The 22,701-nt window shown below is 40.2% G+C and overlaps 3 protein-coding genes across 5 annotated transcripts; 2 read left to right on the top strand and 1 right to left on the bottom strand.

Moving 5' to 3' along the window:
* Positions 1-1,420: 1,420 nt before the first annotated feature.
* Positions 1,421-13,413, top strand: LOC137487516 (uncharacterized). 3 transcript variants are annotated; one of them, XM_073921727.1, is made up of 5 exons: positions 1,490-1,744; positions 3,379-3,783; positions 8,565-8,676; positions 8,940-9,242; positions 10,531-13,412. In XM_073921727.1, exons 1-3 carry the CDS (start codon positions 1,714-1,716, stop codon positions 8,633-8,635), a joined length of 507 nt encoding a protein of 168 aa, XP_073777828.1. In that variant the 5' UTR covers positions 1,490-1,713; the 3' UTR covers positions 8,636-8,676; positions 8,940-9,242; positions 10,531-13,412. The 3 variants fall into 3 exon arrangements, with proteins under 3 accessions (XP_068069366.1, XP_073777828.1, XP_073777829.1); XM_073921728.1 differs by having other exon boundaries at positions 1,504-1,744; positions 8,565-8,698; XM_068213265.2 differs by lacking the exon at positions 8,565-8,676 and having other exon boundaries at positions 1,421-1,744; positions 10,531-13,413.
* On the top strand, positions 13,406-15,052 carry LOC141377487 (uncharacterized). Its single transcript, XM_073921726.1, has one exon. The coding sequence runs from the start codon at positions 13,525-13,527 to the stop codon at positions 14,473-14,475; it is 951 nt and encodes a 316-aa protein (XP_073777827.1). The 5' UTR covers positions 13,406-13,524; the 3' UTR covers positions 14,476-15,052.
* A 3,872-nt stretch (positions 15,053-18,924) lies between these two features.
* LOC100148897 (uncharacterized) lies at positions 18,925-22,249 on the bottom strand. Its single transcript, XM_073921725.1, is given in 2 exon segments — positions 18,925-21,072; positions 21,074-22,249. Coding segments are annotated over 2 exon segments (3,135 nt in total). The 5' UTR covers positions 22,136-22,249; the 3' UTR covers positions 18,925-18,999.
* Positions 22,250-22,701: the final 452 nt, after the last annotated feature.

Here is a 22,701-nt window from a genome sequence, read left to right as displayed (position 1 = left end):
GCGTGTGTGTAATAATGAAATAATATTAAAGAATATTTTTTTCGACACAATTGTATAATCGTTGTCGCCCTCTGCTGGTAACAGATGCACTAAAATACTTATTCAGCCTTTTCCTAAATTTATACTGAGGTTAAAAATTATTTATAACTTAATCCCTAGCATGGACAGTAATAAAAATAACAATTATTTTTGTAACTATACACCTACTTTGTCAGATTGCGTTATTTATTAATTATATTAATAACAACAAAAACAAACCAGTCAACAGATTAATGTTGACATTATTATTATCATTATTAGTTTTATTATTAGTAGTAGTATAGTAGTAGCAGTAGTAGTAGTATTAATATTTAGAGGTTTCAATACAAATGTATTTCAGGATCCTTTAGACAAGGTCCTCATCCGACTAGTGGCATTGTATTGAATGCCTTGTAGAGCTTATGAGCTTTTATGAAAAAAAAAAAATTGTAAATTGGGATTTATGTATTCTCTGAAAGCTGAATAAATAAGCATTCAATATATTATGTGTCCCAGATACCATTTGAACGTTCAGGAGTCATCACTGAGGGCAATGTAGCCTATAGACCTATTCTGTCTGTAAGCCTATGTAAATTCTTGATATGAAATGAATCATTAAAAATGTAACCAAATGTGCATGAACAATTGATCATTTTTACATTTGTAATTATGCACACACCCACTGTACATATACATTTGTAATTATGTTTATCTATCTGCACACTTCTGATTATTATTAGCAACCTGTACATATATTAATTTATAGTAAATCTCTGTTCATAGCTAATACAACCTGTATATAATGTTCATAGTACATTCATCTGGAAATATCACCATAGTTTTTCTATAACTGCACTTTAAAACTTATATCTGTATCGTGCACTTGCTGCTATTGCACTGCTGGTTGGACCAAAACTGCATTTCATTGCCTTGTACTTGTACATGTGTAATGACAATAAAGTTGAATCTAATCTAATCTGATTTTTAAACAGTAACATATAAGAATTTCATTATTGCTTTTTTAATGTTGGTTAAATAATGAAATAAAAGTTTTGCACCAGATGTTCTTGTTTAACAGAATTCTACTAAATAAAACATAGGGGGAAAAAGTGTGACTTAAAAATATTGATTTAAAGTATGTATGCATTATTATTTTTTGCACTGATAACAAAACTGTTCATTATCACAAACATGCAAAGCATTCAGACTTAATATCAGCGGGTTTTTAAACTCTTTATAGTAACCTGTAAATAAATCTCAAACATGCAAGGAAACAAACGTATACATAAACAAACGCATGAATAAATAAATAAATAAATAAATAAATAAATAACATTTGTTTTAGAGTCAATTATTGCAGTACCGCCAGATGACCTCCAGGGTCCGTTAGATCCCATAAAATGAGGACCTTGGGGTCTTATAGCCAAACCTAAAGCCTGAATGGAAGATGTAGCTATTTGACTTTTAAAAAATGCGAGACACGCTATTTTACAGTGATGTCACACTGCAGCAACCAACGGATGGCAGATTAGTCTAAAGGACACATCAAGATCTCTGACAAAGTGTTTAATAAGCTGTATGACAATCCAAACAATTCAGAGAGAGATAGAGACAGTGTACAGATTTGACATTTACCTCAGAGATCTCTGTAAAATCTATAAATTGTTATAGCGAAGTCTTGGTATTTAAAGTAACATGGAGTCTCCTGTAAAGAACAGCTCAACAGGTGAGATTAAAATGAGTCCAGCAACCAAAATGTTTTAAGAAACTCATGTTTTAAGATCTGTGCTTTCAGTGAGTTTAAACCATTCATGAAATGATAACTTTAGTATTTTTTTTTAACAAAGATTAGACTAATTCAGTTTTTTGTTTACTTCACAGGGATAGTTCTCAAAAATCTAAATGCTGTCATAATTAACTTGTCCTCCACTTCTACCAAAGCTGATTGACTTCCTTTTCTTAAACACACATAAGAGAAATTTTGAAGAATGTTGTAAAGCATGATATTTGTTTTGTTCCCACTGTGGGATATTTGAACAAACACATACATATTTGAACATATTTGTTTTGTTCCTACGGTGGATATCAAAGGCTACATTTTCATTGTTGGGTGAATGATCATTTATTTAGTTTGGGTTATTCAGTTTCTGCCATTGAATACTGTTTCCCAGAACACTACAGCACTGCTTTTTTGATCTGTTTTCTTTGTTCTGTTGAATTTATCTGTGCTTGTAGTTTGTGCTTGTTTTTTTTTTTTTTTTGTATTATATTTATGCAGATGTAAGAACTGTTTTTTATTAAATTATTAAAGGCCCCTATTTTGTGTTTTTGAAAATGACTTTCAATGCAGTGTGTAACAGCACTAAGTGAATTAAAACATTCGTCTTCCTTGTTTAAAAATATTATTTTTTTAAATAAATGATTAGACTCAGAGTCGTATAAATAATTCATTGTTCTTCGGATCTTTTGCCTGCTTGTAACGACGTCGACACGAAACAATACCAAATTTGAAGTGCCGGGAATTTGTCAGAGCTTGACAGGAACTTTACAGTACACAGTTCATGGATAACTTTTTTCCTCTATTTCCCAAGTGTAAGTAGGTGCAAATAAAAGGATTGCCTGCTTGTTTTCTCTAGCTTGCAAAATGTGTATTTAATTGAGTTTGTTACTTGTAATTGTTCATTGTGGCTTGTACTGTATCTGGTTAACTTGTTATATTCTCACATCGCATCTAAACCACCTGTGCATGCCGTTTTATGTACCGATTTAAATATGTATTGAGCTCACAATCCTCTGCCATTTGTCATTGCTATGGCCACCGTCAGCTGTTCCTACACAGGTACAATGTTCAAGTTTCAAAATAGTACAGCTTTTGCCACCGTGTGTACTGAATGTGTGTCATTGTTTTTACTTATGAGCCATAGAGCAATATGCTGGTGTTTAACTGCATTGCTAAAATGCACTCCTGCATTGGCCTCACACATACACTCTGCACTCTGACTACTTCAACAATGTTAATAAGCCATAGTGAGCTTTTCGCTCTGTCTTGTGCTGAACGTAGTGGAGCAACAGACTTGGTCATTGGACCAATAAGCGCAGATTAGCATCACGTTGAGGAGTTTGGCAACAAATTAATCAAATCATATAGAGAGTCGCTGGGATAATAAGGTAAAAATAAATGCATAATGTAAGACAATGAAAGTGTTTTTTTGACCTTGCATGCATATCAGCCTATTGTTGGAGACCTCGAAAACCAAAATATGACCTTTTAATGCATAATAGGGCCTTTTTAACAATTATTAACATATTAAATTGACTCTTTTAGGTATTTTTAAATCTTTCTGTTTTCTTTCATTTTAGAAGAACCTAAAAGTCTCCACAAGCAAGAAAAACAATCATTCCTTCAGAGAACACAGAAGGTTATGAGGAACGTCTTCCTCTGCTGTCAGGACACATTGGAGTGTTTTGTGCCTTCACCCTCTAAGCCTCATTACTTTGATTTAAAATCTTCAGAAACACATTGGGAAGAAACTACACCTCACTTGGACACCACATGCATCTCGGAGCATGCAGTAGAGAGCCTTTGTGTGCAGGATTTGTGGGAACGTTCAAATGGCATCCTAGGGTGTTCAAACCTTCTGTTGCCAGGTGAAGTTCCTGTTGAACCAACAGATGCACAAGATCTACACAAGACTAGCCCTAATATCACTACAGTGGATGTCACGTCAATTGCTGAGGAGACAGTAGAGAAGAAGAGCTCAACAAGTGAGTTTGAAATACAATGAAACCTTTTATGTGAGCTATCACACCAGTATGATCAGTTTTGGCTGGTCTTTAAAAGGTCCCATGAAACTAAAATAATTATTTTTTAGATGTTAGTATCAGTATTGCTAGTTTTTAAAATATAGCTAATGTGCGCCAAAACTGACAAACTTCACGCTTAGAAGATATAAAACTGATATAAACATGTAAAGCTTGTAGTTTGTCACTTTCGCCTAAATGGATCAACAGTTGTATTCACATCAACTACACTTTCTCATCATCATCATCAATCATCACCATCAATCAATCATAACCATCAAATGCTCTCTAGTGTCTGACATGCCCCGTTCCCTTCAGGACACTTTTCATTAGCTTTTCATTTGATGCACTTGAGCTCAACCACTCTCACTGGCGGAGCGGTGATAAAACAAAATGCTGTTGGCTGTTTAAAAGGAGAGGAGCTACACTATGTCCCACTCTTTCTTTGTGCTTCAGTTCGATTTCATCAAACAACGAATAAATAAATGCATATTTCAGTGCACTTCATGGGACCTTTAATGTACGATCACAATGGTGTATTTAAAATGTTTACAACAACTGTGATCAACTTCAATATTCAAATCTGTTTTTTTCATGATAATTTATGCTGAGCCAGAAAAAGACATGTGCTGAATTTGTCATAAATCCCAATATATGTGTTTTCAAACAATCATATTTCAATTTAGGTTTCAGACATTCAAATACACATAAATAAATAAAATAAATGCTGATGTCTATGGACACTGCAATAATAATTTTTTCAAAAAATATTTTAATGTTTTTGTTGTAGTCACATAAGAACTAGAATGTTATTCTATGCACAGTTGAACAGCTGCTTACATTCTTGTACACTGCATTCCAAATTATCAAGCAAATGATATGTTTCATTGATTTCCAAATTAGTGAATAATAATAATAATAATAATAGTGCATTTTATTTATAGGCTCCTTTCATGACACTCAAGGTCAAGGAATGCAAAATGACATTCAATATAACCACTCAGTGTCAGTGGTCATCAAACATTAGTGTATCATTATCCTTTTATTAAACAGTAAGTGGTAACAGTATTTATTTGAAAAAAAAATTATAATTTTGAAGAAAAAAAGCTCAAAATGTTTCAAATTATCATGTGCATTCGTATTTTAAAACATTTTATAGGTCGTAAATAACTGGAAATGGTAATTTGTTGAATTAGCAGCATTAGGAGGAGGTATTTACTGAAATCAAAAGCTATTTCAATCAAAAAGTTTCTTGTTAACATTGGTTCACTTGTTTGATATAATTTCCACAGTTATTTTGTTCATTACATTCAACTTGTAAGTTTTTCATAGTTTCTGCTTGAATTTCTTTGCAGGATGTCAGAAAATCCTTTCAGAGTTTTGTTTTGATGTTAACTGCCTCCAATTCTCATGGATCTTTTGGTTGGGGATGCTACAAAGATTCTCAATAGGGTTAAGGTCAGGGGATGCTGGTGGCCACACCATGAGTTTCTTTTCTTTTATACCCATAGCAGCCAAATCAACAGAAGTATTCCTTGCAGTATAAGATGGTGAACTGTCATGCTTAAAGATGATTTTGCTATGGAAGGCACAGTCAGTCAGAAACTTTATATACTTTGTAGAGGTAATTTTTACACCTTCAGGGACCTAAAAGTGGCCAGTTCTATACCAATGATTCTGTCTCAAAACATGGCTTCATCACATCCTAGCTAACGTTGCAACCTTGTTGGAACATCCACCGACCATCCACTACTTCATCCATCTGGAACATCCAGAATTGCACGGCACTCATCAGTAAACATCAGTGGCTTGCTTAATAATGTGGAACACCTACCTGTGGCCTAATTAAGTAGTTTTGAATTTATAGGGCTCACCTGGCAACCTAATTATTACAGGTGTCTGAGATTTATTTTAATGTGCAAAAAATGTAAAGTTTATGAAAATCCAATTTGTAAAATAATTTGGTACATAGTGTCATTCGGGAAAGGTTTATTAACATGTTGTAAATCCAGACGCTCTAATCTCTCCTCTGCAGCACAGATTAACATTAGCAACACAAATCACTTATCATAGATTAAACAATATGATAATTTCTAAGCTGTTTAAATGAATAAATCGATGTTCTTACACACATGAGAATAGTAATATCAGATATTTCAAATTAAAAATAGTTAGGACTTAGGGGCCATTCATATATCGCGTCTTTTGTGCATGTGTGTGGCTGACTGATTCAGAACTGTATGATCAGCTTCATACTTTGTATTTAATCTACATATATCGGTAGACTAATTACTTAAAAAAAAAAAACACACAGAGCACCTAAACACGGCAGTGCTTTTCATTTTTCCATAAATAAAACTAATCAGAGCTGCAGCAGTGTAATGTAATGTTATGTAATGTGTATTTATATAGCGCATTTATTGTGTATGGCCATACACCCAAAACACTTCACAATCATAAAGGGGGGTCCCTCCACACCACCACCAGTGTGCAGCATCCACTTGGATGATGCGACGGCAGCCACAGGACAACGGCGCCAGTGCACTCACCCCACACCAGCTATTGGTGGATTGGAGAGACAGTGATACAGTCAATTCGGTGGAAGGGGATGATTGGGAGGCCATGATCGTAAGGGCCGATAGAGGGAGCTTGGCCAGGACACCGGGGTTACACCCCTGCTCTTTCACGAGAAGTACCATGGGATTTTTAATGAACACAGAGAGTCAGGACCTCGGTTTAACGTCTCATCCAAAAGATGGCGCCCACTGACAGTGTAGTGTCCCCTTCACTTTTACTAGGGCATTAGGACTCACGCAAACCACAGGTTGAGCGCCCCCTGCTGGACTCACTAACACCACTTCCAACAGCATCCTAGTGTTCCCTAGTGGTCTCCCATCCAGGTACTGACCAGGCTCAGCCCTGCTTAGCTTCAGTGAGTAACCGGTCTTAGGCTGCAGGGTGATATGGCTGTGGCAAAGACTTTGATTTGTTAGTTTGTCATACTCTGAGAAAACGATTTCCAAACGATTTTAGATGCAATATATGAATGGCCCCTTACAGGGGTTTGACAATGAAACTGAAACACTTCTGAAGCATTTCTGAATTTGTCCAATTGGCTTGGGGGCCAATCTTCATTGATTGCACATTCCACCAGTAAGTGCAGAGAGTGAAGATTTAATTAGCAAAATGTTAAACAACAAATTGTTGGTGGGCATCTCGCTGGCGCATCTCTGACTAAGACAGCAAGTCTTTGTGATGTATCAAAAGCCATGGTATCTAGGGTAATGTCAGCATACCATGAAGAAGGACAAACTTCATCCAACAGGAAGCTTTCTGAAAGAGATGTACAGGTGCTAACCTGGATTGTATCTAAAAAACCTAAAACCACAGCTGTCTGTTCATCAGAAGCTCCACAGGGTCAATATACATATATGGCTGCTTGAAACTGACGTTTCGACACAGTGTCGAGATCCCGAAGCGCAAGTGTTTCGAAACACTGCACTGAAGCATGATCCGAAGCACCCAAGTCACGTGACTAAAGTGTTTCGAAACACCTGGTCACGTGACTAAAGCGGTTCAAAGCATTGATCACCTTAGAAGCGTTTCGAGCATTGGTTTCGAGACCTGGCGAATCTCCATTTCGCTGCCAAGGTCAAGAAAATTGTGTTTCATATGGCCTTGTGGACTGTGCGTGTGCACGATGTTACTATGCATCAAATGACTTTTTGGGTTTGAATCCCGACTTGTGTTTTTATCATGTTTCTGTTTTGTGTAGCCTAAATAGGTTACAGCTGCAGTTACGCCATCAATTTAGCATCATTTTTGTAACACTGTAAAACAATAATTAATATTTTTACAGTACTGTGATAGTTTGGCTCAGGGTTTGGGTAGACGTTAATAAAATACAATAAATGGGAAATTTTATGAAAAATATAAATAATTCTTAATAACTTCAGGCCACAGTTTCTAATCTAGCAACAACCCTGTTTTAAGACCAAAACAAGACATATTTATTCACAAATTGTTTATTCGGAAATCAGACCAATGCTGAAACAAAACGATACAAGAGCAAAGCATTACCAACTGGTATTAAAGCATTTAAAAATAGCTGTATAAGCCTAGATTCGAACTCACTTTCCCCGGACGCTAGTCAGACACCTTAACCGCTCCGCTACAGGAATTTAGGACCAATTTTACATAGTGGGCTTTAATACCTCAATTTGCTGAACTGTTCTGTGCTGCAGCTGCTTCAGTGCAATACATAAAAAAATGACCACTAGATGCCACTGTAGAGTGGGGTTTCGAAATGTTTCGAAGCTTCGACACATTTGCTTCGACTGTTTCAGTGTTTCATGAAGCCTCGCTTTGCCCACCACTAAATATACATAGCCGGACTGCTGTAGCCTATAAACCAGTGGTCACCAAACTTGTTCCTGTAGGGCCGGTGTCCTGCAGATTTTACCTCCAACCCTAATCAAACACACCTGAACAAGCTAATCAAGCTCTTACTTGGTATACTTAAAACATCCAGGCAGGTGTGTTGAGGCAAGTTGGAACTAAACCCTGCAGGGACACCGGCCCTCCAGGACCAGGATTGGTGACCCCTGCTATAAACCTTTGGTCGCTTGTGCTAATGCCAAACATTGGTTTCAGTGGTGTCAGCAATGAAAATCCTGAGCTGCAGACAATGTGAAACATGTAATGTTCTCTGATGGATCCACCTTCACTGTCTTTCTTACATCCAGAAGAGTTGGACACCTTGGGGTGTTTTGGAGGAGTGAGCCAGGAAACAGTTTCCTCCACCAGCATCATGTAGTAACCTGCATGGCCACTATACTGCTGGAAGAACAAAGCAAGGTCCCTCTGGCCATTGTGTAATGTAATGTAGTGTAGTGTTCTATCTGTCATTCTCAAGAATTGATGCTATATTGGCCGCAAAAGGAGATCCTACATCATACGAATTAATTATTGTGCTGTAAAACCAGGCAGTTTTATTCTCCCACCCCTCGATAAGTTTTACATATTTATACATGTCGTACTGTGTATGATTGAAATTTTTTGCATTTAATATGATGTCAATGATGTTTCTAATTTGCTTTCTGTTTTTCATCAATATGTAGAAAAACATTTAGGTTGGAAGGAGATCCGCTCATTTTTCCAGAGAGCACGAAAGGCTGTGGTTTTTCACCTACTCTGCAGCACCGTGGACATAGTAGAGCCTTTTGTACCTCGAACAGAGTCTACAGTATCTCTGTGTAATGACTCTGCACAAACCTTAATCTTTGAGGACACAAGAGAAGGGATATCCAATGGGTTATGCAATTTAAAAAGCATCCCAGAGATGACACTGCCAGGTGAAGTGCTATGTGAGCCAACGTAGGCTACAAGAATGAAGGCCTCTTTTGTGGAGATCCGGTCAGCAGGTGAGACTAATTAAAGTTACATTTGAAACAGCAACATTTCTGCAGATAGCTGGACTTGATATTATCTTTTAAACCATAATATCTTAGTTGATAAACTGTATATAATTTGTAAGCCCAGTAATGTCTAGTTTTCATAATTGGTGATAATGATAGATATTATGTAGCTAATGTAATTTATTCACAATAGTTCTCATAAGAAGTTTAGTTTTATAACAAACCTTTACATTCCTGCAACAAAGTAAATGTATTATCAAAGGAAATTGCTCGTTTATATGATTGTTAGAATGAGCAATTGTTTTGATAATTGAATAAATTGAATGACTGAAAAATGAATTATTGTTAATTAAATAAAATTCCATCTAACAACCTCTTTTAAATACAATCTTTATTACATATATGTTTTGAAAAACATGGAATTTGAAAAATATTGTTCAGATTAGAAATCTAGATCTGGACAATTTTTGTTAAAAGCTCGTGATCGGCAGCCATTGGTTTCACTTTGACTTAATACTACAAAGTCTATAGAGGAAATGTTGACAGAGATCAGAGAAGCTGACAGCAGAGCACAGATGCACACAGAGATAGACATGCTGATCCACACACATGGAAAAGCACTTAAAATTGAACATTCCTTCATTTAATTTTCCTGCAATTACTTAATACTTTCAAGATTAAATACTGTACAGTTTTCATTACAGCACAAGTCAAGTTGAGCTTTATTGTCACTACATGTGTAGACATAAAGTGGAATGAATTGTCATGTCTTGCAGGACTATGGTGCTACATAAACATAATCATAAATATAAACACAACACTGGACGTAAGAGCAAATAAAGCAGTAAACAATATTGTGCACGATTTGGTGCCAAAGAGATATTTTTGGTTGAAAAGTATAATGCAATATGATTTTTGGTACATTTACAAGTAAACATGTTTTACCTTATTGTGTTCTTGTAGATGGAGTTTAAGAAAAGTGTCTGGTGCATAGAGAGAGAAACTTGACAATAGACAATCTTTCCATCACTATATATCTCTGGGAAAAATTTGCATTTCTGAGTGTGCTTCACACAGATGAGTGTGCTTGACAAACCACCTGTGGGGGTTCAATTAAATATTTAGTGTGTGTGTGTGTGTGTGTGTGTGTGTGTGTGTGTGTGTGTGTGTGTGTTTGTGTGTGACTTGAACAGGCAGTGTTTATAGAAGTTAATATAAATTGTCTGTTAATGTCATTTAATATGAGGTCAGAAATGTTTCTAATAATTGTGTAATTTGATTATCTTTGTTGTAGAACAACCTACAGAGAGGACGACGAAGGACATGGCCTTTGGTTCTTATCTTAAAATTTCCTCTGGTGCCTTAACAAACATATTCTGAGCCATTACCGGTGCCTTAGATTGTTCTTTCTTAGAAATTCTTAAAACTAACTTCACTGTGAAACCTTTTAAATATTAACTGTAAACTGAATGCAACAATGGTAAGGAGTATAACAGGAAGTACTGAACCCAAATATCTTTAGTTTTGTATTCTTTGTTGTGCAATTATTTTTGTTGTTTTATCAAAAAGATGACTAGAAAAGTAATATGATCAACTTCAGTCTGAACCTTACTGTAAACATCTAAATCTTTTGTGTAATTTATTGCTATTTTCAGACTAGTGCAACCCTAATTTTATAGTATACTTGCCTATTACACCCCCCTCCCCCTTAGAATAAATAGACTTTACATGCTACACGTTGGTCATTTTTTTAATCGGTCAACAAGTTCAACATATCAAACGTTCCAAACTGTCTTGGAAACACATAATGGAGCTACTTTTTAATAAACTCTCCTTTAAATCCCACAAAAAAATTCTTCAGTGAATTAAGATTCTGAAGTGTAGATTTTAATTGAAACAATGACATTTTTTGCAGAGTATCAATGTATATTGCAGATTCAGATGTGTGCTAAATACGTTTTTTTCATAAATGAGGTTATTACTCACCTGACACACACAGAAGAATGATGTCACCACAAACATTTTTTATTTATCTGAGAGTCACCACCCTCAGCTGATGCAATAAAATTGGACAAAGTTATGATATGTTCAGGATATTTGTAGTAATTGTCTCAACTCTGACTATGGGAGTGGACCACTGATTTAGCAGAGCACACTAAAAACACGAAAAAGACTGTTACATACCTAAAATGATATCCCCAAAACAATTCAATGAAACTGTAAGAAATGTAACAAAATTGAGCAAATTTATGCTTTAAACAAGCAAATATCTGTCAGACAAAGTAGATTTTTTTTTCTGATTCTGTTGGCAGATTCTGTTCTTAATTTTTATTATATCTGATATTTTTTTAGATTTTTTTTTTGCTTTCTTAAAAACAAACTATATTTTTTTATATTCAGTAACACTTTTCAATAAGTTTACATTAGTTAATGTAAGTTAATATATTTACTAACATAAACAAACAATACATTTGCAGTGTTTATTTGTATTTGCTAATGTTAGTTAATGAAAATAAAGTTGTTCATTTTTAGTTTTATAACTCATGGTGCATGAATTTGGGTTTTAGTAAGGTTGAAATATGATTAAAAATGCTGTAAAAAACGGTTCATCTTTAGTTCATATTAGTAAATACATTAACTAATGAAAATGTATTGTAAAGTGGACCTTTATTCATTTTCAGCAACAAAACCCTTCAACAAGGCATAATTAATGTAATTATAACATCAGTGGAATGTAGGAATATTATACAGGCCCGTAGCCAGCCTGGTGAAAGGGGTGGTTCTTTTGTCTCAAAAAGTGGACATTTACATCTCATTTTCTGTTTAATAATGAGATTTAAATACTGCTTTTTCAGCCTGATCTCACATGGAAAAGTAAGAATTTTACATTTTGTCAGTTTAGTGGCTAATTTAGTCATACAAAAATGTAAAATTTAAAAAACCCACCGCTAAACCTAGCCGTCATTGGGTGATGAGCAATTCTTACTAAATTGTATGAATTAGATCGTACAAACTCGCCACTAAATCAAAAAGTTATAAATAGCTGTAAAATTGTGTTGGCATTTAAGAGACATTTTAAACACTATTTGTAACTGAATTAGCTTATCGGATGGAGGTCATACCCACACTTCCTATAGTATAGAATAAAGAAATGTGAATAAAAAAATTGAAATACAAATTTATTACATTAGAAGAAAAATAGGAGTCTGTAGGATTTTTTTTAATTAAACCATAGCCTATTATCATTTATTATGCAAATAACAAACTGGCCAGCACATTCAGTTTTCCTCAGTCAAAATTTGGCCATTTGAATAAAAAATAATTAGATCAGACTAGATTCAACATGATTGTCATTACACATGTACTTGTCTCTGGCTGACAAACAGTGCTCAACATTCAAACATAATTCACTTACCAAAATTATGCAGAAAAGACGATTCGGGTGCACACGTCCGCCTTAAGCACATTGGTTTTCACACACACACAAACGCATCCACAAACGCATTTCTTCATCGCCATCCATAACAGTTCGATCAATACTCGGTCAATATTTGTTTAATTTTTACCGGTTGTTTGACTTCCGTGTTTCTCCTTCATCTGTCTTCCTGGTTGCTCTTCCATCAGCCGGTCAAACAGAGCGCCTCCCAGCGGCCTGGCTAAATAGTGCCGGGTTCACTGTGGATTGCTCCAGAGCAACCGGAAGCAGATGTCCTCTAGATAAAAAAAGGGGGGGGGGGGGGGGGTTATACTTGTCTTTATGTGTTTAAATGTTCATGTTTATATGTTTATATCTTTATATGTTGATCTATATTATATTAGTTAACATTAATAAATTGTGACTGGTTGGGGTTTAATGGGTTTTAAATACTAAACTGGAGAACATGTACCGATGTTTATACTTACCTTTTAATTAGTGTATGTTGGTCTGTGTTAAGGGGGTGGGGCTTCACCTTTTAAAGGCAGCCCCAAACAACAATTCAAGGTCAGTTCACCTGGCGAGCGAGCGAGCTACTGTGGTGCCGTAAGCGATCTGTGACTTGTATATTTTTATTGTGATTTAACAAACATCGTTTTGTTTGTTGTTTATTTGTTCTTTTATTTTTGTTTGTTTTGCTACTTTGCTGGTTTTTGGGTTTCACTCTTGTACACTGTAAATAAACCATCACTTTACACGTTATATCAGCGAGTTGTGCCATCATTTTGAGGTTTTATAATTTTTTATATAGTTTAAGGAACCCACTACGAGCCTTCCTGGCTTGTAAACCTCACATTTGTTGTCAGAAGTGGGATGGCAACTCACACAACGTCTATAGGCAGGAAGCCTAAAGCGGGGCTTCGTTCACAGACTGCAGCCCTTAGCAAAGATGATGGGGCATGGGCGTCAGCTGAGTCTACGGAGATGGAGTTGGAGGATGAACTTCCTCCCGTTCGACCCAAGTCCACATCACCGCAAGTCACAAAACCTGTTTCTTCTCCTGAAGCAAAGACTTCATCTACTGGAGGTGGGATGTATGCAATAATGAGGGACTTTCTTGACTCACAAGCAGAGCGGGAGCAGCGTTACCTAATAGAGCTACAGAGCTTTAAAGAGTGTTTCTTCAAGCAGTCCGGCCAGCTGAGGGGTCGAGTGATGCAGAGTCCACGATTGGGGTTGCCAACGCCAATAGCACAACGACGACCATCTTTCCAGAGAGATCAAGACTCGCCTACTGACTTGAGGTATGGCAGCCAGCCAATAATGCGAACAGAGCCAAAGTTACCAGTCTTCCAGCAAAGGGAAGACATAGAGAACTTCCTGCATCGGTTCGAACAACTAGCCAAAACCTGGAGGTGGCCAGAGGAGGAGTGGAGCTTCCGCTTGGTGCCACTGTTGACTGGGCAGGCACTTGAGGCGTACTTAGCCATGGAAGAGGACCAAGCTGAGGTATATGAGGACCTGAGGGAGGCATTGTTAGCAAAGTTCAACATCTTACCTGAAACCTACCGTCAGCGGTTCCGGGCTATGTCTACTTCAGCAGGAGAGTCGCCTACTGGAACTTATCATCGGCTGCAAACCCTTTACCGGCGTTGGGTGAAACCTGACAGTCATTCCAAAGAGGAAATTGGTGAGACGATTGTCTTGGAGCAGTTACTCCGGGTCCTACCCCATGAAGTGCGGATGTGGGTAAAGGAACACGAGCCAACAACAGGACTTGAGACTGCAAAACTGGCACAGCAATATAAATTAATGCTCACATAGGCATTCAGCGTTCTTAACCACTTAAAGGTACTGTTAAAAACTTTGTTGGTAATCGCACTGAACCTAAACAGAACTATGAACATGTTCCAACACAGAACACTGACACTTGGAAGGGGTTGGTGTGCTTTCACTGCCTGCAGCCAGAGCACAAAGCTCTTGTGTGTCCTGTGCGCAAAGCTAAACTGACTGGATTTTGTTATGTTCCAAGGTAAGGGGACAGTGACAATATTACAGCTCACAAAGTGCAGTATGTAAAAGCTTCTGTGAATGGACATAATGTAAATGCCATGTTGGACACTGGTAGCTCAATGTCATCGATTAAGCGGAGTCATGTCACACATGTGCCTTATTCAACTATGGTCAATGTACAATGCGTTCACAGGGATGTAAAACCGTATCCACAAATTGAAGTGAATGTGGGGGTACAAGACCAATTGTATTTGCTGAATGTTGCAGTTGTCGATGACCTACCAGCTGATATGATTTTGGGAAGAGATATACCAGTGTTAAGTAAACTGTTAAACATTAATTGTGATACAAAATTGCCTATAAATGTTGCACTGTCCGGGGGTAACACGGGCCCAAACAAAAACAGGTCTGCAGCCATTGCCTGACTTCCATGATAGTCTGTTGCAAGGCGGGACCAAAGGCCCCAAAAAAAAACACGCTGTCAAAAGCGGCAGGAAAAAAGGCTACTCCAGCCGCAGAAACACAAACTGAGGTTCTGGAAACTCATAGTTGGGAAATCCCAAAGGACATTGCTAGCCTGCAGAAGGCTGATAAAACATTGACTGGGTTATTTGTTAAGGCCAATGAGGACAAAATGGAATTATGTGGGGATAAGTATGTTATAATTAATGATGTTTTGTACATGCACATCTCTGAATCCACACGTTTGGTTGTCCCTACATGTTGTCGTCATGTGGTTCTGTCTGTAGCACATAACATACCGTGGGCAAGGCACCTTGCATTCCAAAAGACATTTGCACGCATTAGTTTACATTTCATATGGCCTTCCATGTATACTGATGTACAGATTTATTGCACCACATGCCCCACCTGTCAAAAGACAAGCACTGTGCGTCACCAGGGTAAGGACCCATTACTCCCTTTGCCTGTGATCTCTGTGCCGTTTCAGCGCATCATTTTGGATATCGTGGGCCCACTGGAGAGGAGTACATCTGGACATCAGTACATTCTGGTCATCCTTGACTATGCCACCAGGTACCCTGAGGCTTTCCCTCTGCGATCCATCACCACCGCCAAGGTAATCAATGCCCCAATACAGCTGTTCTCTAGAGTGGGAATACCCAATAAAATACTTATAGACCAAGGAACCAACTTTACTTCCCGACTGATGAAGATGATGCATCGTCAACTGGGCATCACTGCAATCAAAACTACCCCATACCACCCACAGACAGACGGATTAGTAGAGCTGTTGAATCAAACGCTGAAGAACATGCTTCTCAAGTTTGTGTCAGAGACTGGGAAGGACTGGGATAAAAGGCTACCGTTTCTGATGTTTGCGTAAAGGAAGGTGCCTCAAGCTTCGATGGGATTTTCTCCATTTGAGCTCCTGTATGGATGGCGGGTTCAAGGACCTCTGGATCTCCTTCGAAAGAACTGGGAGGCCACGTCGTCTGATGAGGCAACGGAGAAGGCAAAAAGTATTGTGCAATACGTCCTTGAGATGAGAGACCGTCTGGATACCTACAGAGAAAAGGCCCAAGAGAACCTCAAGAAGGCCCAGAAGACACAGAAACTGTGGTACGACCAGAATGTGCGCACTCGTGAACTGCTGCCAGGATAGAAGGTTTTGTTACTGCTTCCCACCTCGACGAATCAACTACTGGTGAAGTGGCAAGGGCCCTATACAGTGCTTCGAAGACTGGGACCAGTAACATATGAAGTTCATCACCCTGATAAAGGCAAATAAAAGCAAACTCATCACATTAATCTATTGAAGGAGTGGAAGGAGCCACCTAACAAGGAGACATCATTGCTGATCAGGAAAGTGGAGGAGGTAGAGGAGGAGGATCTACTGGAGCAGAGAGGTGCAGAGCCGGCACAAACCACAGAAGTGGGGCAAAATCATCTAGAAGAATCCAAGCAAGCTGAGCTACATCACCTGATGAACCAGTATTCTGGGTTATTTCGTCAAAGGCCTGGAAGAACGAACCTGGTGGAGCACCGAATCCAACTTGTTAACCAAATCCTCTCAAGACAGCGACCATACAGGGTTCCTAAAAGTCTGTTAAAACCACTCAAGACAGAAGTTGAGACCACGATTGAGCTGGGAGTGATTGAGCCCTCAACAAGTGAATGGAGTAGCCCAGTCGTCATTGTTCCAAACGAAGATGGTACCCTGCGGATATGCATCGACTTCCGGAAACTAAATGCACAGTCAAGGTTTGATGCGTATCCAATGCCACGTTTAGATGATTTGCTTGAGAGGATTGGCAAAGCAAAATATCTTACCACTCTTGACTTGTGTAAAGGCTACTGGCAAGCGCCCTAGGAAGAAAAGTCCAGACAGTATACAGCATTCTGTAAACTAAGGGGATGTGAAGAGTGGTCTGCAGCCTACCTCGATGATGTAGTTATCTACAGCTCGCCCTGGGAAGACCATCTGCAACAACTAAAAAAGACTCTAGACAAAATTCAACCAGCAGGCTTGACCCTCAATGTCAGCAAGTGTGAGTTGGTGAAGGCACAAACCAATTACCTGGGATATCGCCTAAAAAATGGAGAATTGCATCCTCAAGTGGATAAGATGGAAGCAATACAACACAGTCCAAGGCCAACAACACGGAAGATAGTTCGGTCATTTCTTGGTTTGGTGGGATGGTATCGAAGGTTCCTCCCTGACTTTTCAACCACTGCAGTCCCCTTAACCAATTTGCTGTGCAAACAAGCCAAGAATCCAATTCAGTGGACACAAGATTGTAAAAAAAAGCATTTACAACTCTAATGAAACAATTATGTTCAGAACCTGTACTCAAGAGTCCAGACTTTACCCAGCCATTTACCGTTCAAGTGGATGCTTCTGCAGTAGGTGTTGGGGGAGTCCTAATGCAGAAAGATGCGGGACAAGAAAGGCCGGTGGCATATATTAGCAGGAAGCTACTTCCACAAGAAACCCGGTATTCTACTGTGGAGAAAAAAAGGACTGGCAATAAAGTGGTCATTGGAAAGTCTCAGGTACTACTTGTTGGGCCGAAAATTTACATTAGAGACAGACCACAGAGCACTAACCTGGATTTACAGCATGAAAGACCGTAATGCCAGAGTAACCAGGTGGTATCTGTCTCTACAGCTAAACCAGTTCAAGGTTGTCCATCGACCAGGATCCCAGAACAGGACGGCCGACTACCACCCGAATGGCAGCCGGCTTGGAGAGGGGAAAGGTGGTGTGATGAGGTGACTTGTCCCTGGCTGACAAACAGTGCTCAACATTCAAACATAATTCACTTACCAAAATTATCCAGAAAAGAATGAGGCGATTCGGGTGCACACGTCTGCCATCAGCACATTGGTTGTCACACACACACACAAACGCATCCACAAACGCATTTCTTCATCAATCAATATTTGGTCAATATTTGTTTAATTTTTACCAGTTGTTTGGCTTCCGTGTTTCTCCTTCATCTGTCTTCCTGGTTGCTCTTCCATCGGCCGGTCAAACAGAGCGCCTCCTAGCAGCCTCGTTAAATAGTGCCGGGTTCACTGTGGATTGCTCCAGAGCAACCGGAAGCAGACTCATCCATTGTCCTCTAGATAAGAGGGGGGTGGTGGGTTACTTAACTATACTTAAACGCATAGTCTTTATGCGTTTAAATGTTTATGTTTATATGTGTATATCTTTATATGTTGATCTATTTTAGTTAACATTGATAAATTGGGACTGGTTGGGGTTTAATGGGTTTTAAATACTAAACTGGGGAACATATACTGATATTTATACTTACCTTTTAATTAGTGTAAGTCGGTCTGTGTTAAGGGGGTGGGGCTTCACCTTTAAAAGGCAGCCCCAAACAACAATTCAAGGTAAGTTCACCTGGCGAGCGAGCGAGCTACTGTGGTGCTGTAAGCGATCTGTGACTTGTATATTTTTATTTTGATTGTACATATATCGTTTTGTTTGTTTATTTGTTCTTTTATTTTTGTTTGTTTTGCTACTTTGCGGGGTTTTGGGTTTCACTCTCGTACACTGTAAATAAACCATCACTTTACATGTTATATCAGCGAGTTGTGCCATCATTTTGAGGTTTTCTCATTTTTTTATATACTTTGAAAACCCACTACGAGCCTTCCTGGTTACCTCACAGTAGGTTACGGTAAAAACTGTCAGAAGTAGTGTGAATGGTGTCAGTTACAGAAACATCTCCTGATGCACAACCTTGGACACATCATCAGTGTTGTTTCCTGGAATCACAGGGTGTTTCGGGTCTTGCAACAGACACCCTCCTCCAGGCGACCCGACCGAGGCTGATCGAACCCGGCGTGTGTCCAAGTGGTATGCTACTGCCCCCACTGTTCCCCCATTTTCAACCAGAGCCATCTGGAAGCTTTTTCCGCTGCTTCCACGTTGTTGCTTAGGGCTCTTCTTTGGTTTGTGCCTGTTATTCCCAGTGTACCATAGGCCTTGCTCAGGGTGTAGCTGGCAAATCCCCTACTGCCCACTTCCACTGGCATGCACCTGGTCCTCCATCCATTCGCCCTACATTGCTCCACTAGGTCCTGATATTTTCCACTCTTTCTCTCCTGAGCCTCCTCCATTCTCTTCTCCCAGGGCATCGTTAGCTCCAGCAGGATTAATTGCTTTGTGGCCTCGGAGACCAAGATTATGTCAGGTCTCAACGTAGACTGGGTGATGTGTGGTGGAATCTTTAGCTGCCTCTCAATATCAACTGACATCACCCAGTCTCGGGCCGTGGAGTGCAACCCAGCAGAGCAGCTCTTTACTGTTCTCTCTGGCCTTTGTCCTTCCTTGATGAACTGAATGACCTTGGCCGTGGTTTGGCGGTATCGACTGTCCTTGATCCCCTTGCTGATTGCCTCAGCAATGGATTTAAGGACCTAATCATGTCTCCATCGATACCGGCCTTCACCTAATGCCTTGGAACAGCTGCTCAAAATATGTTCAAGTGTCCCTGGCTTGGAACACAGCGGGCATACAGGTGTCTCTACACTGCCCCATATGTGCAGGTTCGATCAGATGGGAAGAACGTCGTAGACCCCTTGGATCAAGAACCTGATTCTCAGGGGGTTCCATGTCCAGATGTCCTTCCAGGTGACATTCCGCTCCATCGCCTGCTCCCACTTCATCCAGGCACCTTGTTGCCGCATGGCCACTGCTCTGCTGGTTCTCTCCTCCTCAACTGAAGCACGCACCTCCTCCTGCACCAGCCTCTGCCTCTCCCTCCCGCTGGCCGAGTCATATCGGGTTGCTGCTAGGCTCCCAAGTCCAGCTCTGCCTTGTGTTACTGCCCCCAGGATGGCCTTGTGCTTCAGCTGGGTTTCCGCTTGTTCGACTGCCTCTGTTGCTCTCCACTTTGTCCCTGTCCTGATGACAATCCCTGCCCCGGACACTTTCGCATCTCTGGATCCAGAGTACTGCAGATGTTCCCGTGTCCGTGCCACAATGAACTCCTCCCTGACTGAGCCAAAAGGAAGTTTGAGCTTGTTGGTCTTCCCCTACAAAGCGATGTTACTTAGGCTGCGTGGCAATCCCAGCCATCTGCGTAGATAGCTGCTCACCTTTTGTTCAAAACCTTCAACCACAGTCATGGGGACCTCATAGATTAGCAAGGGCCAGAGGAGTCTTGGAAGGATTCCATGTTGGTAAACCCAAGCCTTAAATCTTCCAGGGAGCCCTGATTTATCCACTGCTTTCAACCAAGCCTCCATGTCAGTGCTGGTTTCCCTGATGGAGTCTCTGTCATTGAGGCTAAAGTTAAAGGCCTTCCCGAGACTCTTTACTGGTCTCTCAGTGACTGATGGGATTTGGTGTTGTCCCAGCCTAAAGCGGAACTCATCTCTGACTTTGCCTTTCCTAAGCACCAAGGATCTGGATTTTGCAGGTTTGGAGCTCATGCGTGCCCATGCCACAAGCCTCTCCAACCCTTGGAGGATCCATCTTGCTCCTAGTACCGACGTTGTTGTCACTGTGAGGTCGTCCATGAAGGCTCTGATGGGAGGTTGCCTTACTCCGGACTTGCTGAGGGGGCCTCTGCACTCTGTCTCAGCTGCTTTGACCATCATGTTCATGGCAAGTGCAAAGAGGGTCACTGAGATGGTGCAACCAGTGATTATTCCTACCTCAAGCTGGTGCCAATCTCATGTTAACTGGCCAGAGGAGACTCTCATGCTGAACTTGCTGTAATAGTCGATGATGAGGTCTTTCACCTTCTGGGGTACATGATGTTTCCCCAGTGCGACCTCCGCCAGCTTGTGGGGTATTGAGCCATAAGCATTGGTGAGATCCAACCACAACACAGCCAGGTCCCCCCTGCCTTCTCTTGCCTCCCTAATGAGCTGAATTACCACGCCTGTGTGTTCCAGGCAGCCTGGGACTCCTAGTATACCTTCTTTTCTGCACAGACGTGTCAATGTATTTATTGCTCAATAGGAAGCTGAAGAGTCTTTTGGCTACAATGCTGAACAATATTTTGCTCTCCACACTGAGCAAGGAGATGACTCGAAACTGGTCGATGTTCTCCAACTTCTCCTCTTTTGGGATGTACACTCCCTCCGCATACCTTCATGGCTGGGCAATCTTCCCTTATCTCCATATAACTTTCAGGGCCTTCCAGAACCTGTGTAGAAGCTTTGGGCAGTTCTTATATACATTATAAGGCACTCCGCTCGGGCCTGGTGCTGAGCTTGACCTTGCTCTCCTCACTACTTCCTCTACTTCACTCCGGCAGGGTTCCTTCATGTTGAACTCTGATGTGGGCTCAGGTGGTGTCAGCAGTGCACTGCAAGGCCCCAGGGGTTGTTTTCTATTCGGGTCAGAATAGGTGGCCTTGAGGTCATTTTTGATAGCCTCCTTGGAGCAGGTGAGTTGGACAGTCCTCTTTTGGCCAAGGAGCTGCTAGGTCAACTTGAAAGGGTTGGCCAAAAATACTGCCCATTTCCTTGCTCTCTCTCTCCGCCTCTTCCTGTGATACTCTGCCCTACAGAGGTTTACGAGTTGTTTCCTCAGGATTCCTCTCAGATCTTCTAGGCCCGCTCTCTCTACTTCCCCTGCTGCCTTGTACTACCTCTTTAGTAGCTTAAGTTCTTTCCTGAGACGTTTGATTTCCTTTACTCTGTGGCTTGGAGTCTATGCCGATGGAGTGGGTTTGGGTGTCACAGTTCCGAATCGCTCAGCTGCAATGTTCACTATGAGTGTGGTCATTGTTAACAGTCGCTGTTCCACACCCCCCTTGCCTGTCAATTCCAGGATCTGATTCACGTCCTTGTCGAACTGGAGCCACTCAGCTTTCTTTGAGGATTGGGGCCACTGAATTCTTGGCTGTGCCAAAGGAACACAGTAAGATCTTGTAACTGCCACTTGGTGACTTTGGGGGCTTTGTGGACTGTTATGAGCTGCTGTCACTTGAGGGCAGCTTTGAGTAGCAGGCGAGCGGCCGGCAGCAGGTGTTGGCGACATTCGGAGGCTCTGGGCACTGTGGGTTGCCTCCGGGCCTGGCTCCTTCTGCGTCTGTAGGGTCCAGCCAGTTGGTCCAATGATGGTATCCAATGGTGGATGAAGTATCACTGCATGTTCGGTCTTTCCAGTGTACAATGTTGATCTATATTAAACTTAACTCATATCTGACTCCAAATTTTGTATGAGGTGGTTTAGAATATTAATATATTTATCCTCGTTTTATCTGACTCCAATTATAAAACATTGAGAAGGTTATTTTGTTTCCGTTCACATTAATTTAGATTATGATTGAATATTCTTTTGATTTGTTATTATACCTTATTCTTATTTACTCAGATTCCTATAGCATCCCGAGTCTTGCACCGGCCGGGTATACAATCTTTTAATACAAGCTTGTCAGTCTTGGTCATTAAACAGAGGCGATTAACCACTCTCCTAAAAAGGCAGAACCCTACTTACTCAATTTAGGAGATTATTATGTGGTCCCCATAGATCTGTTATCTACTAATTCAAGACAAAGTATTTTAATAATAATCGCGCAGGATTATACGTTTGTAGATGAAGGC

Source organism: Danio rerio, chromosome 14, assembly GCF_049306965.1.
Source record: "Danio rerio strain Tuebingen ecotype United States chromosome 14, GRCz12tu, whole genome shotgun sequence".
Classification (NCBI taxonomy): Eukaryota; Metazoa; Chordata; class Actinopteri; order Cypriniformes; family Danionidae; genus Danio; species Danio rerio.
Note: the sequence above shows the minus strand (reverse complement) of the source record. Positions and strands in the feature narration are given on the sequence as shown.

What these genes read in the sequence shown, in the direction of transcription:
- LOC141377487 (XM_073921726.1), top strand. Translation starts at nt 13,525, where the DNA reads ATGGCAACTCACACAACGTCTATAGGCAGGAAGCCTAAAGCGGGGCTT.
- LOC137487516 (XM_068213265.2), top strand. Translation starts at nt 1,714, where the DNA reads ATGGAGTCTCCTGTAAAGAACAGCTCAACAG. An exon ending in TGTAAAGAACAGCTCAACAG is followed by an intron (nt 1,745 to 3,378) that starts GTGAGATTAAAA and finishes CTTTCATTTTAG; the next exon opens with AAGAACCTAAAAGTCTCCAC. An exon ending in AGAGAAGAAGAGCTCAACAA is followed by an intron (nt 3,784 to 8,939) that starts GTGAGTTTGAAA and finishes ATCAATATGTAG; the next exon opens with AAAAACATTTAGGTTGGAAG.